The sequence below is a fragment of the Spinacia oleracea genome, chromosome 3, assembly GCF_020520425.1.
Source record: "Spinacia oleracea cultivar Varoflay chromosome 3, BTI_SOV_V1, whole genome shotgun sequence".
Classification (NCBI taxonomy): Eukaryota; Viridiplantae; Streptophyta; class Magnoliopsida; order Caryophyllales; family Amaranthaceae; genus Spinacia; species Spinacia oleracea.
Window position 1 is genome coordinate 15,996,549 of NC_079489.1, and position 12,752 is coordinate 16,009,300.

Here is a 12,752-nt window from a genome sequence, read left to right on the forward strand (position 1 = left end):
CCCTAATTATATATATACTTACCCTACCTAAATCAATGTTTCTTTTTTTCCCATAAACCTTGTTTCCGTTCCTCTCTTTTCCCTTCTCACCATTATCACCAACCTCCATGGCTCCATAAATCTTCAAACTATGGTTTCAATATCACGGTGTCGGCCACAAAAACCGCTCATATATCGATAGCGCGCAAGATCGTATGCCTCTAACGATGAAGGTGCTGCTACTCTTTCCTTCATGGGCGGACCTACGGATACCCGGAGGGGTTCAAAGGGACCCCCATTATTTTTTGAAAAAAAATTGTAAAATTAATATTAGGGTAATTAATTACACTTAAAATAGTTAACTTATGTGTAATCAACGTACATTTATGACAATGAAATACACTTGTAGCATAATGGTTACTTGATATTATGTTACACACGTTGCTAGGGTTCAAAATTTCAAATCCTCCTAAAAGGATATTAAATGTGTGTTTTTTTTCCTTTTCTTTCATTTTTTTCCTTTTTTTGTCTTTTACTTGTCCTTCGTAGATCTTCTAAATTCTTCATGTTTACTTTTTTTTTTCGTTTTCCCTTTGCAAGTCGCTTTTCCCTTCATTGTTTTTTTTTTATATATATTTTTCCTATAATGGTTCATGATTTTGCTTTTACAAAAACACAAAAAAATAGTAATGTTTTTTTATACTCCACTTTTATAGACTTATAATCTTATAGTTATATGTTTTTTAGACTTATAGGGTTAATTAATTTAATCTTATATAATAGCGTAATTCTCCATAAGCGTTTAAAAATGATGTTCCTTTTTTATTAGTGTCTTGGTGTGCTATTTGTTTAGTGGCAATTATTGTAATAAAGGTAATCTCCGTCAAAGTATGAAAAACTCGTTTTATCAATTGTAAATTGAAATCGCGCTAAGTTATTGTTGCAATTTGGACTAGGTGTTGAGTTTTATTGTTATGAAAACCCAAAATTAAAGTTCATAAATCCTTCATATATTTTATTATGGCGTTCTTAATATTTCGACTACATACCAATCCACTTTAACCCCCTAAAAGAAGCAAATACGAGAAATTAGAAAGTAAAAAACATAAATTTTTTTGGACCCCCATTTATAAATTCCTGGATCCGCCCCTGCTTTCCTTCATCCTCTCTCTCCTCCATCTAAATGTGAACCAATTTTTGTTGTTTCCTGCTCGTATGATAATGACTACATTTAGAGATTGATAATTTCCCCCTGTTTTATTAATTGAATGAAGTATTGGTATATATTTTATTAAATGTTCCTTTTTCTAAATGATTTTGATAGCACTCACTTTATTTTATAAATTTCATGCGTATTGAAGTAACTTTGTGAAAACAAGAATTTTTAACTCTACTAACTTGCTTAGTCTGACATCTAGTTTTAGCATTTATCATTTCCACTAATTTCTAGATGAACAGCATAACAAAGCTGTTTAGTTTTGTTTGTTTGTTTACTCGTGCAAGACTCAACGTAGGGAATTCGCAACTCGTAAGGAAATCGTTAGGAAAGAATACGTGTATGTTAAGGTAATTTTCAATGTCCATCATCTTTAAGTCCCGTTAGGAAAAATATTTTAGATATATCTATGTGTTATTATGTGCTAGGATGATTAAGTGTGGTGTATATGAGTTGTGTCATTTGAGTTATAATCATATCTAGTACGAATTAATAATACTATTATGAGGACGCTATTTAAACGCTCCAATTATTTTATGGAATTGCTACTGATTATTGTTTTACAAATGTGGAATTGATTGATTAAGTTTACTTATAATATGTATACTGGCATTGGGGTTTGTTGTAAACTAATGGAGCATTGTGAGCTATTGAAATAAGAAATGTCAATGGGCTGAATGAATCCGAAAGTCCTAAGTGCAACAAGGACTTACTGTGTTTTGATTGTTTCGTATGACAACATGTATTGCGTGACTTAACCTTATTAAAATACTAATTACGTAAAGTGTAATATTAGAGGGAAAAGCCCGTAAGGGTTAGGAACAGGTTGCCCTTCTAGATGTTGTTCTATCGGTGCACTTTAGTGGAGACCCGGTAGGCTTCTAGTAGGTTTCTATTCTTCTGCAATAAACTTTCTGCTTAGTCTTCCTCCTAATTCTATTGGTGCGCGGTCGCGGAGACCCATAGTCAATTAGTGAGGGGTGTCCACACTATGGACATTCTTTGGCCATTCTCAAGGGTTACGCGCGACCCTTAGCATTCTCTTTCCCTCACTTAATTAATAATGATCTTATGTGATAACTTTAATAATGGAATTATTAAATTGGTACTTGTTGTTTTAATTACTTATTTTATATACTCAAAACGTTTTCAAACTAAAATTATTTATTTTACGGGATGGAGTTGGAATTATTCAGTTTTTCTGATTTTTGAGAGTTCGTCTCTCTTGTTTCTTTTCTATTTTTTTTTGCAGGTTGGTAAAGGTACTGGCTACGAGTGAGGAGACGCTTAGAATAACCACCTAGTCAAGAGACAATTTTCTATTTCAATCTAAGTTGGATTTGTTGTTTATTTTTATGGGATTTGGTTGTAATATTTTATTGGCCGCCCTTAGACCACTTAGTTAATTTTGACTTTAATGGTTATAAATTGTTTTGTTGCTTTGCATTTATTTTCTATGGAGAATAAATGTAGCAATGACACTCCCAAGATTTAGGCCACGATGATTTTATGAAATAAAAATAGGATTTTTGATTATATAAAAGGTCTAAATTTTGGGGGTGTTACAAATGGGTATCAGAGCTTAGGTTTCGGGTCTTTGGATGCTAGGATCTTCAAATTTTAGTGTTGAGTTCTAAATTAGGACTAAATTGGAATTAATAAGAATAGGTTAATAATTGTATATGGGTTGCTAATTTAGATAGGATAAAATAAGTAATAATTAAGTTAATTAAATAAAACCGTGAGTGTGGGACGTGAAAAGGGTCTTATTTTGACATTATGTGAAGTACTTATTTCTAGTACTACTATGTGTTATTTTCTCTCTTTCTATTGTTATTTTCTCTCTTCCTTCAGATAGTTTAACGAATTTGTTCAAATTTCTGTGGATCTTAGATATTCTAATTTATGGACGAAATTATTTGAATTTTGAGAAACATTGCAAATTGATTTTGAGCTCAAAGCCTACCAAATTACTTAATTCATTGATTCTATGATGCTCAGTTTATGTTTTAGAGATTACTACAACAAAAGCAGATTCGAAATAAAATGGATTCAACTAATCTGAGCAAGAGTTAAAAGTAGATGTAATTAATGGAAAATTGAATTAAATGATCCAAAAGTAAAGCAAAAACTGAAAAAACGTAAATAGAAATGATCCAAAAGTAAACAAATTATGGCAGGTTCTGGTTGGTGGGTACTGTAGGTGACTTGAAGCAAGTTGATCAGGTTGACTTTGTGCTATTAGTTTCGATTTAAGTCAAGCTCCTTGCTGGTTGTTGACCTTTGCTAGAGGATGGTGCATAGTCTGTTGTTGGTCTACAATGGTTGTAGAGCTGTTGTAGCTTGCTATTTTGTTTTGCAAGGGTCTGCGTTATGTTTGGGTAGTAGTTTGTTGTTGGTATGGGAAGTCTGCTTCTAGTGTTGAATTGTTATTCTTGTTGGGCAGCTGATATGGTCTGTATAACCGCTGTAAACAATGGTGTGTGTGTGTGTGTGTGTGTGTGTGTGTGTGTGTGTGTGTGTGTGTGTGCGCGCGCGTGCGTGCGTGTGTGGGTGTGTGTGTGAAATTACACCTCTCTAAAAGTAAATCTAAATCTTAAGAAAATTTGGTGAATTCAATTTCGTTGTAAAGGTACGTTCCATTAGTGATTGCAAAAGTAGGTGAATTCTTGATCAGTATTGACATACTTCCCTACACAACAAGAGCAGGCCAGCAATGACATTGTCTTTCACTGATGTGTTTTACGATGGTCTCCATTTATCCTAGACGGAGTCCTATGCAAACATCGAAATAGTGCCCTTTGGCTATTCGAATTCACCTCTGACTAACTGCTAGAAGTTCGAGACCGAACTTTTAGCTTATTGTTCGAGTTAACCTGTTGATCATCAGTACGCTCTTCACCATGGATGTGATGTTGTTCCAACTGTTGGAACGTTCCACTTGTTGATCTTGTTAAGAAGTTCCAAACTTCCGTCGTGACTCCATTTTTTCCGGCGGCCACCAAAGTCTGTCATTTCTCGTTTCTACGACCATGACAACCAATAATCGTTGCAAATTCTATGGAACAAGCACCGAAATTCATTTCTCTTTGCTTCACAACACCTCTCTCTTCTTCGTCCCATTGATTTCCAGATTTAACAACCCCAAAACCAGAAACCCAGAATTTCGTGGTAAGGAACAAGGATGAAACCATTATGATGATTAAAGATCTCCGGCGACACCCATGAACGAAGAACGAAGAATGACGGGGTCGATTTTCCGGCAATCGGAACTCCGGCAAGAATTAGTGATAACATTGGATTATCTTAAGCAAGAGGAGAGAGAAATAAAGTTAATTGTTAATTAACTTTCCTAATTATTTTATTTATTAATTTCAGATAATACAAATAATTAATATTGAACTATTTGCAAGTTCCTTTTCCAGTCAAGGAAGTTTTTCCTGTTCAACTTCTAAAATTCCGAAATTACAAAAACTATTTTCATAAAAGAAATTGTGTATTTAAATTAAAAATAAAATAATTAAATTCATTAAAATATATTATTTTTATTAAATTTAAAGATAAAAGGAAATTGTTTTGTGTGGCCCATATTATTTCTAAGCAATGGTCATTTTATGATGACCATAGTAGAATGATCCAAAATTGCACCGAATATAACGTGAACTATTGCTCTAACCTGGACCGGGCGAATATAACGTGGACGATTGCTCTAACCTGGACCGGGTTCACAAACGCAAAATAAGAAAAACATTATGCGAGGAAATGAGTACAATTACTAGATACCCCTAATTGCTATACCCATGTACAACCAACTTGGTTGTACCCCCCGTCAAAAACCACGTGCAGCTGGAATTTTTTTTGAAAAATTAAAAAGCTATATCACGTGCTTTCTTTTAAACAAAAACATGGCATATAAATTTTTCAAATATCAGAAAGCTCTCATTTTTTGTTTTCTCTCTCCCTAAAGGTTTCTCTCTCCTCATTTTTGTTTTCTCTCTCCTCATTTGTATGTGATTTTTTTTAAATCTCGACTAACAATGTCAATCGGAGAATCTGCTTGCGTTTGCGCCACCCTTATCCTTCACGAGAATGATGTCGTTGCCACTAGCTGTAAACTTCTTCTCTCTTTTCTCCTTTTTTGCTTTTAATTTTCTTATTTTTTTGGTTTTTTTTTATTGAATTTACATGTTGATTAGAAGAATGTCTTTGATAACTCATTAGATTTTTCCAAACTATGTTCTACGTATGTGTGCACATTAATTTTTATGTGATTTAAAAAAAAATCTGGTTCAATCTCCATTTTCTCGCACATCAATTTTTATGTGATTTAGAGCGTCTGTATTATTTGTTCTTTCTTTTTGTATTGTTTGTTCTTTCTCGTTGTACTGTTTGTTCTTTAATTTTGCCTTTTTAAATTCATCATAAAATTATTCATAATTGGTTTACTGTTTGTTTTTTCTACTGGAATTTTATGTTCTTTTTTATATTGTTTGTTCTTTTTTGTTGAATTGTTTGTTCTTTCTTATTTGTTTGTTTGTTCATAATAATCATCCGGTTAATGTTCATAAAGAAATTAAGCTCTTCATTGATCTTTTATGTTTTTACAAGCGCATGTATTGTTTGTTCTTTCTTTTTGTATTGTTTGTTCTTTCTCGTTATACTGTTTGTTCTTTCATGTTGATTTTTTAAATTCATCATAAAATTGTTCATAATTGTTTTACTGTTTCTTCTTTCTTCTGAAATTGTATGTTCTTTTTTATATTGTTTGTTCTTTTTTTTTGAATTGTTTGTTCTTTCTTATGTATTTGTTTGTTCTTTCTTATTTATTTGTTTGTTCATAATAATCATTTGGTTAATGTTCATAATGAAATTAAGCTCTTCATTGATCTTTTATGTTTTTACAAGCGCCTATATTGTTTGTTCTTTCTCGTTGTACTGTTTGTTCTTTCATGTTGCTTTTTTAAATTCATCATAAAATTGTTCATAATTGTTTTACTGTTTGTTCTTTCTTCTGGAATTTTATGTTCTTTTTTTATATTGTTTGATCTTTTTTGTTGAATTGTTTGTTCTTTCTTATTTATTTGTTTGTTCATAATAATCATTTGGTTAATGTTCATAATGAAATTAAGCTCTTCATTGATCTTTTATGTTTTTACAAGCACATATGTATTGATTGTTCTTTTCCTTTTGTATTGTTTATTTTTTTCTCGTTGTACTGTTTGTTCTTTCATGTTCCTTTTTTTAAATTAATCATAAAATTGTTCATAATTGTTTTACTGTTTTTTTCTTTCTTCTGGAATTTTATGTTATTTTTTATGTTGTTTGTTCTTCTTTGTTGAATTGCTTGTTCATAATAATCATCTGGTTAATGTTCATAATGAAGTTGTTCATACTTTTTGTTTTATTTGTTCATACCTTTTGTATTCTTTGTTCTTTCTTCTTCTATTACTGAGCATCTTTTAAACCCTTGTTCTTTCCTTTTAACCCATTTGTTTTCTTAGCATGCTCATCATTTTCAAATCAGTAAATGTTCATTTTTTAAATTAGTTGTGATCATCATATCAAATTACTTACTATTTTCATTTTCAGCCGACAACAATGAGGAAATTGAAATAGTGAATATCAAATATTGTGTTCAAATCACACTTCATACACACATTCAAAAATATAAGAACCCATGACTACATCAAAAGCAAGATTCAAGATTGAAGATATAGAAAAATAAGTGGATAATTTCTACCAATATCTTGTAATTCAAGTACAATTTTACATAGGCAATGCCTAAAATGTTTAATTTTTTGGTAAAATATGTCATTTGACATGTTTTAATTGCTCAATATGTGTAAATATATGTTCAAAGTAATAATATAATAATGCAATAACTATTTCATTTTAAAATTAGTAAATACTTGTTTCACAATCAGTAGATAAATGTTCATTTCTAAATTGGTTGAATAAATGAGGATTGCCAAATAATTAGATAAACGTTAATATTCGAATGAGTAGATAAATGTTTATTTCCAAATAAATAAATAAATGTTCATTTCCAAAATAGTAAATGTTCATTTCCAAATAAATAAATAAATGTTCATTTCCTAAAAAGTAAATGTTCATTTCCATACGAGTATATTAATGTTCATCTTAAACAACACAAAACGACGTCGTTTTGGATGGGGGTACATCCAACTTTTGCTGTACCCGAGTACAGCCAAAAATTTGCAAATTATTACTCACTCCGTTTCTTTTTGTTTGTTACGTATTCCTTTTAGGGTGTTTCACAGTGTTTGTTACGTGAGAGAATCTTTCCTTTTATAAACTTATTATACTATCATTTTTTGTGCCATTTTTTAATTTTAATTGGTCCAATTTTTGTAACTTATTAAATTTCTTTACAATTTACCAAGTATGTTAAGTAGCTATCTTTGTACTTTTCCATCATTGGTTCATTTTGATAAATAAAATAATATTATTGGTTGTTGTAATGATTAATGGATTGAGGTTTTACTTGAGTTTATTTTTTAATAATAATAATAAAAAATATTTACTATACGTTAATAAACGTGCAAAAGTCCAAACGTAACAAACAAAATAGTGAGAGGAGTAGTAGTGTTTCGGCGCCCACCACGGTACTATAGCAGTCAGCTTGTCACCTTTCTCTGCGAAAATCCATCTCTCTCGTTTTTCTCTTTTGAATTCCTGTCAAAATCGTCGAAAATTCCCTAAATCCAAACATCACGGGTGAGATTCCATTAAATACCCTGTAATACGTCTTCCTTTAACGAACCCAATCATACAATTAACATAATTTACCTATTTCTATTGTTTACCCATCTCAAATTGTCTGAAACTTCTTGTCAATTTTCCTGCGTTTTTTCATTTCTGCAGGTTTTCAAATGCTGGGTTAGAGTTAGGGTGTCGTTGTTTTCGTGATTTTTGATCTGGGTTAAAATTTGCGGCACATTGAATTGTAACAATGGGACAAAGCTCGAAGAAGAAAAAGCGTCGGAATAAAGGAAGAGCTGCTACTAAGGATCATGCGTTGCAGTCTGCTGATTACAGTGAGCTCATCTCTGAAGAGTTAACTGCTTTGTAAGGACCCCACATTTCTTTTATGTTTGTAATTGTATTTCTTATGTTTCAGCTTGATTATTGAATAGTGTAATGTACCCAGAAGATTTTGGTGATTGAGATGAACATTGGGATGGTGAAACGGGTTGAAAGGTAGTCCGAGTTTGAAAGATGGTGTATTCTGGTGCAGAATTAGTGTGGTTCATAGGAAGGATTGACGGAATGGGATGTTTTTTGGAAATGATAGTTTAAGCTGAGTAGAAGTGTTATTAATTTGATTATCTTCTTGTTGTGTAGCCATATGGTTTCGGGAACATTTGTGAATTAATAAGCTGAGTAGAAGGGAATTTATTCAAAGAAGTTCGGGTTGCTAGTCCAAGGGGAGAAAGCAATGTATTTTGAGTTATCATGTGAAATGCCTTATCTATTTCATACTGGCTATACCCTTGCACCATGATATTTTTGTAGGCATGAGCTTCATGGAGGGGTTTCCATATCGATTGTAATTTTTTTTTCTTGTTTGCCACTATTCTCATTTTTGTGTTCTGTGATAATAGACAGTTCTTGGAGCTTTTGATCTTGTGAATGGGGAACTTGTAGGAAATACTTGGATAACTGGATATCAATTTTATTGATGATAAGTTGTAGTTTGCAACAAGGATTTGACCCGTCTTTCTCTTTTATCAGTCTTGGATGGACTTGCAAAGTACTACGTATTAGATACTTTTGCTACAACTGATGGTGATTCTTATTCATTCCATTAGAAGTTTGTTAACATGGCGCCCTTAGCCCTACATAGTGGTTGGTCATTTTAGGAGTGAAGCCAGGGTTAAGGAATGTGCAATGGCTTTAATACAACTAGCACCCTGATTTGTTGGCTAAAGTACTCTCTCTAGCTCACATCACCTAAAAGTGTTTCCATGAGGATTATAACATTCATGATTAACTTTTGTGAAAATTATATCATGTTCACGGGACCGAGATGCGCAACTTGGACCCAGAGGAACAATAATTCAAACATCATTAACATATGGTTCAAATATTACAAACATATGGTTCAAAAAATTATGGTCATAGAGTTTAAGAATTATGAACCATATAGTTTTGTTTTAACTTCAGCAGCAAGATGGCCATATAGCTTAAAAAATATAAACATAGAAAAAATGTTCGTAATCTTTAAGAGTTGAAACTATTTGTTCATAGTTTTTGAACTATAAGTTCATCTTTGACCAAGATGCACATCATGGTCCCGGTTCATGATTTAATAATTGGTACCTCGGGTCTTTTTTTTTGCGAGCTGTTCATGAGCCAAGGAAAACGTTTTTCATGACTGATGCATCTTAGCAAGGCAGAAGAAGAGGCAATTGCTTCAGTGTTACCTGTTAAACGAGGAAAAAGAGTCGGAAGACGAAGTAATTTGTGATCCCTGTTTCTATAGAGACCTCAATCAGCTATGAGAGTCCCTGGAAAGACTGCTCATTACTCGTTATGCTTGAGTCTCTTTTGTGCGTTAACGCTGTTAGCCTGTTTTAACCTCTTATATTTCTGTATCTGTGATTTGAGTTCATATGTTTGTGATTTGAGTTCATATGTTTATACGAGTAAACTATTGTTTTTGGAGTGTCTGATTATCTTGTATCATGTGAATCATGTTGAGTCCACAGTCTCTTGGGAAAGTTGCATAACTGCACATTTTTACCTTTTTTTTTCTTGAAATTATAAACATTTTGCATATCTTGTTTTCCATCCTATGCACTCAAAAGTCCATATTCTCATTCTGAAAGGTTTCTGGATACTGCCTTTACCATAATAGGCAATGTGGGAGTACTAAGTTATAACTTTTCTTTTACTGGATTGATTGTCTTTCCCTTGGAACCAAATTATCGGTAACCTTGTTAGTGTACCCAATACGCTGTTTAGGCTTGTGTAAATACATGATGATATTGTTGTATTGGATACAGGATTTTTGATATTTTAGATTTGTTTACTGACAGTTTAATGCTCCCAGGTCTGCAATATTTCAAGAAGATTGTCAAATAGTTTCAGAGTCTCATCCACAAGTCAGTATTAATATCAGGTTTTGGTTCACCCCCCTGTTGTAACTTCTGTTATTGAACTTTTTATCTATTAAATTTTTGACTTCCATATATATAATAAAACGACAGGCCTTACTCAAAGGATTCAGGATATGAGAATATGGATATTTCTGTACATTTACTTGTGCGGTTAGTGTTTCTTAACACCTCTTTCTGAAATTGGCTCTTGGGACTCTTGAATTCATTTTCCTGATTTCCCTGTATCCCCTTTTTCTTGCTTTGTTTTAGGTGCTTACCAGGGTATCCCTACAAGTGCCCCAAAGTGCAGTTAACTTCGGAGAAAGGTCTATCTGAAAGTGATGCTGATAGGCTTCTGACTCTCCTTCACGAGCAGGTAATAGGTTTTTTTTGCTGCCAATCCAATGACAAGCTCCCTTTATATGTGTGTGTGGAGAACACTCAATGACCCATCATCCATTTTCTTTATCACATAATGTCTACTTTAATGTTTAAAATATGCTGGGAATCAGATCAGAAAAGAAGAAAATACAGTAAATCAGTAATAGGGGTAACCAGATATGGAGTATTATTGATCAGAATAATCAGCAATACAACTCACCTTCTTTCGAGAGGAAGGAAGCTCTCCAAGAGAATGAACTTCTCACTACAATTTTCTGAATACCTTTTCCTCCTATTCATCCCCCCTTATATACTACTCTGTTCAATCAGTTATAACAGAATATTATTGGGATCATAATCCCCTAACAAACTCAGCATATTAATAAAGAAAATACAAAAACACCCTTCCTTCTAGAACTACTTGATTTGCTCATTCATTTCCCTTGTTCAGCTTCTTCCCTCTTTTGCGTGTGTATGTGAACTTGATGGGAGGCCTATTTGGGTTCCTTGCAGTACCTTCCACCCAAACATCCACCTTGTCCTCAAGGTGGAAAGAAGGAAAGCGAAGAGTAAGTGCTTCCCAGTCTTCCCACGCAGCTTCATATGCAGGGAGCTGCTGCCACTTAACCAAAACTTCCAATGATCCATCCTCACCCTTACGCCTTACTCCCAGAACTGCTTCTGGTTCGACCTCCATAACCATGTCAGAAGTGAGTTGAGCAGGAAGAGAGTTTGTAGCACTTGCACTGCCCACCGCAAGCTTCAACTGGGAAATGTGAAAAACCGGGTGTATTTTGGCTTCTGGGGGTAAGAGCAGCCTGTAAGCCACAGTCCCCACCCTTGCCAACACTTGAAACGGGCCATAAAACCTTGGTGAGAGCTTTTCATTTAGTGTTCCAGCTAACGATCTCTGTCTGTATGGTTGTAACTTCAAGTACACCATGTCCCCCACCTCAAACTTGCCTTCCCTCCTTTTAGAATCTTCATACTGTTTCATTTGGTTCTGGGCACGGGATAAGTAAAATTGCAGCTCATCAATGATGGCATCTCTTTCCCCCAATTGTTCCTCCAGTGAAGAAAGGGAGGTACTAACTGATACAAACCTCAACAGCTTAGGTGGGTCTCTCCCATACACAGCTTTGAAAGGTGTACAATTTGTTGCAGTATGCCAAGCAGTATTATAGTGGTACTCTGCCCAAGGTAGCCATTGAGACCAAGTACGAGGCTTACCATTGATAAAACACCTCAAGTATGATTCCACCCCTTTGTTGACCACTTCAGATTGGCCATCACTTTGGGGGTGATAAGCGGTGCTGCGGTTTAACTGAGTGCCTTGCAATCTGAAAAGTTCCTTCCAAAACAGACTAATGAAAATCTTATCCCGATCTGAAACTATGGATGATGGAAAACCATGGAGACGAATTATTTCCCGCACAAAAACTTGTGCCACCTCATGAGCAGTAAAAGGGTGTTTGAGGAGTATGAAGAGGCCATACTTAGTCAGCCTATCAACCACCACCAAGATAGTATCCCAGCCTTTGGACTTTGGCAAACCTTCAACGAAGTCCATGGACACATCCTCCCAAACTTTGCCAGGAATAGGAAGCGGTTGTAGAAGTCCCATAGGACTTAAGGAAGATGATTTTTGCTGCTGGCATACAGCACAACTGAGTACATAGTTCTTGACATCCTTCCTTAAACCGGGCCAATACCATTCTGAAGCTATTCTCTGATAGGTCTTGTAATCCCCCGAATGACCCCCTATGGGAGAATCATGGTATTCCTTAAGTATCCTTGCTGTGAGCTCTGAACTTCGTGGCAGAACCACTCTGTCTTTGTACTTGAGTACCCCATTATCCACGACGAACCATTTAGGGGCAGGTAGGCCTTGGCTCAAGGCTGTTTTAATTTGCTGCAATCATGAATCTTGCGCGGTCTGTTGCTGAATATATTCCCAGGTTATTCCACACGTGCTGGTCATGGCACAATAAGTGACAGTAGGTGGAAACTCCCTGGAGAGAGCGTCAGCAACCTTATTGGTTGCTCCTGGCTTA

At 34.3% G+C, this 12,752-nt stretch overlaps 1 protein-coding gene across 6 annotated transcripts in view; it reads left to right on the forward strand.

Moving 5' to 3' along the window:
- Positions 1-7,798: 7,798 nt before the first annotated feature.
- Positions 7,799-12,752, forward strand: part of LOC110797787 (eIF-2-alpha kinase GCN2) — a 33,928-nt gene continuing 28,974 nt past the window's right edge. For 4 of the 6 annotated variants that reach the window (XM_056838993.1, XM_056838995.1, XM_022002901.2 and 1 more), the window contains exons 1-5: positions 7,799-7,933; positions 8,081-8,284; positions 10,272-10,340; positions 10,429-10,488; positions 10,588-10,693. In XM_056838993.1, coding sequence (XP_056694971.1) covers positions 8,169-8,284; positions 10,272-10,340; positions 10,429-10,488; positions 10,588-10,693 — 351 coding nt within the window. In that variant the 5' untranslated portion in view covers positions 7,799-7,933; positions 8,081-8,168. Of the gene's footprint in view, positions 7,956-8,080; positions 8,285-10,271; positions 10,341-10,428; positions 10,489-10,587; positions 10,694-12,752 lie in introns of those variants that run through there. The other 2 variants (XM_056838994.1, XM_056838996.1) reach the window with 2 other exon arrangements.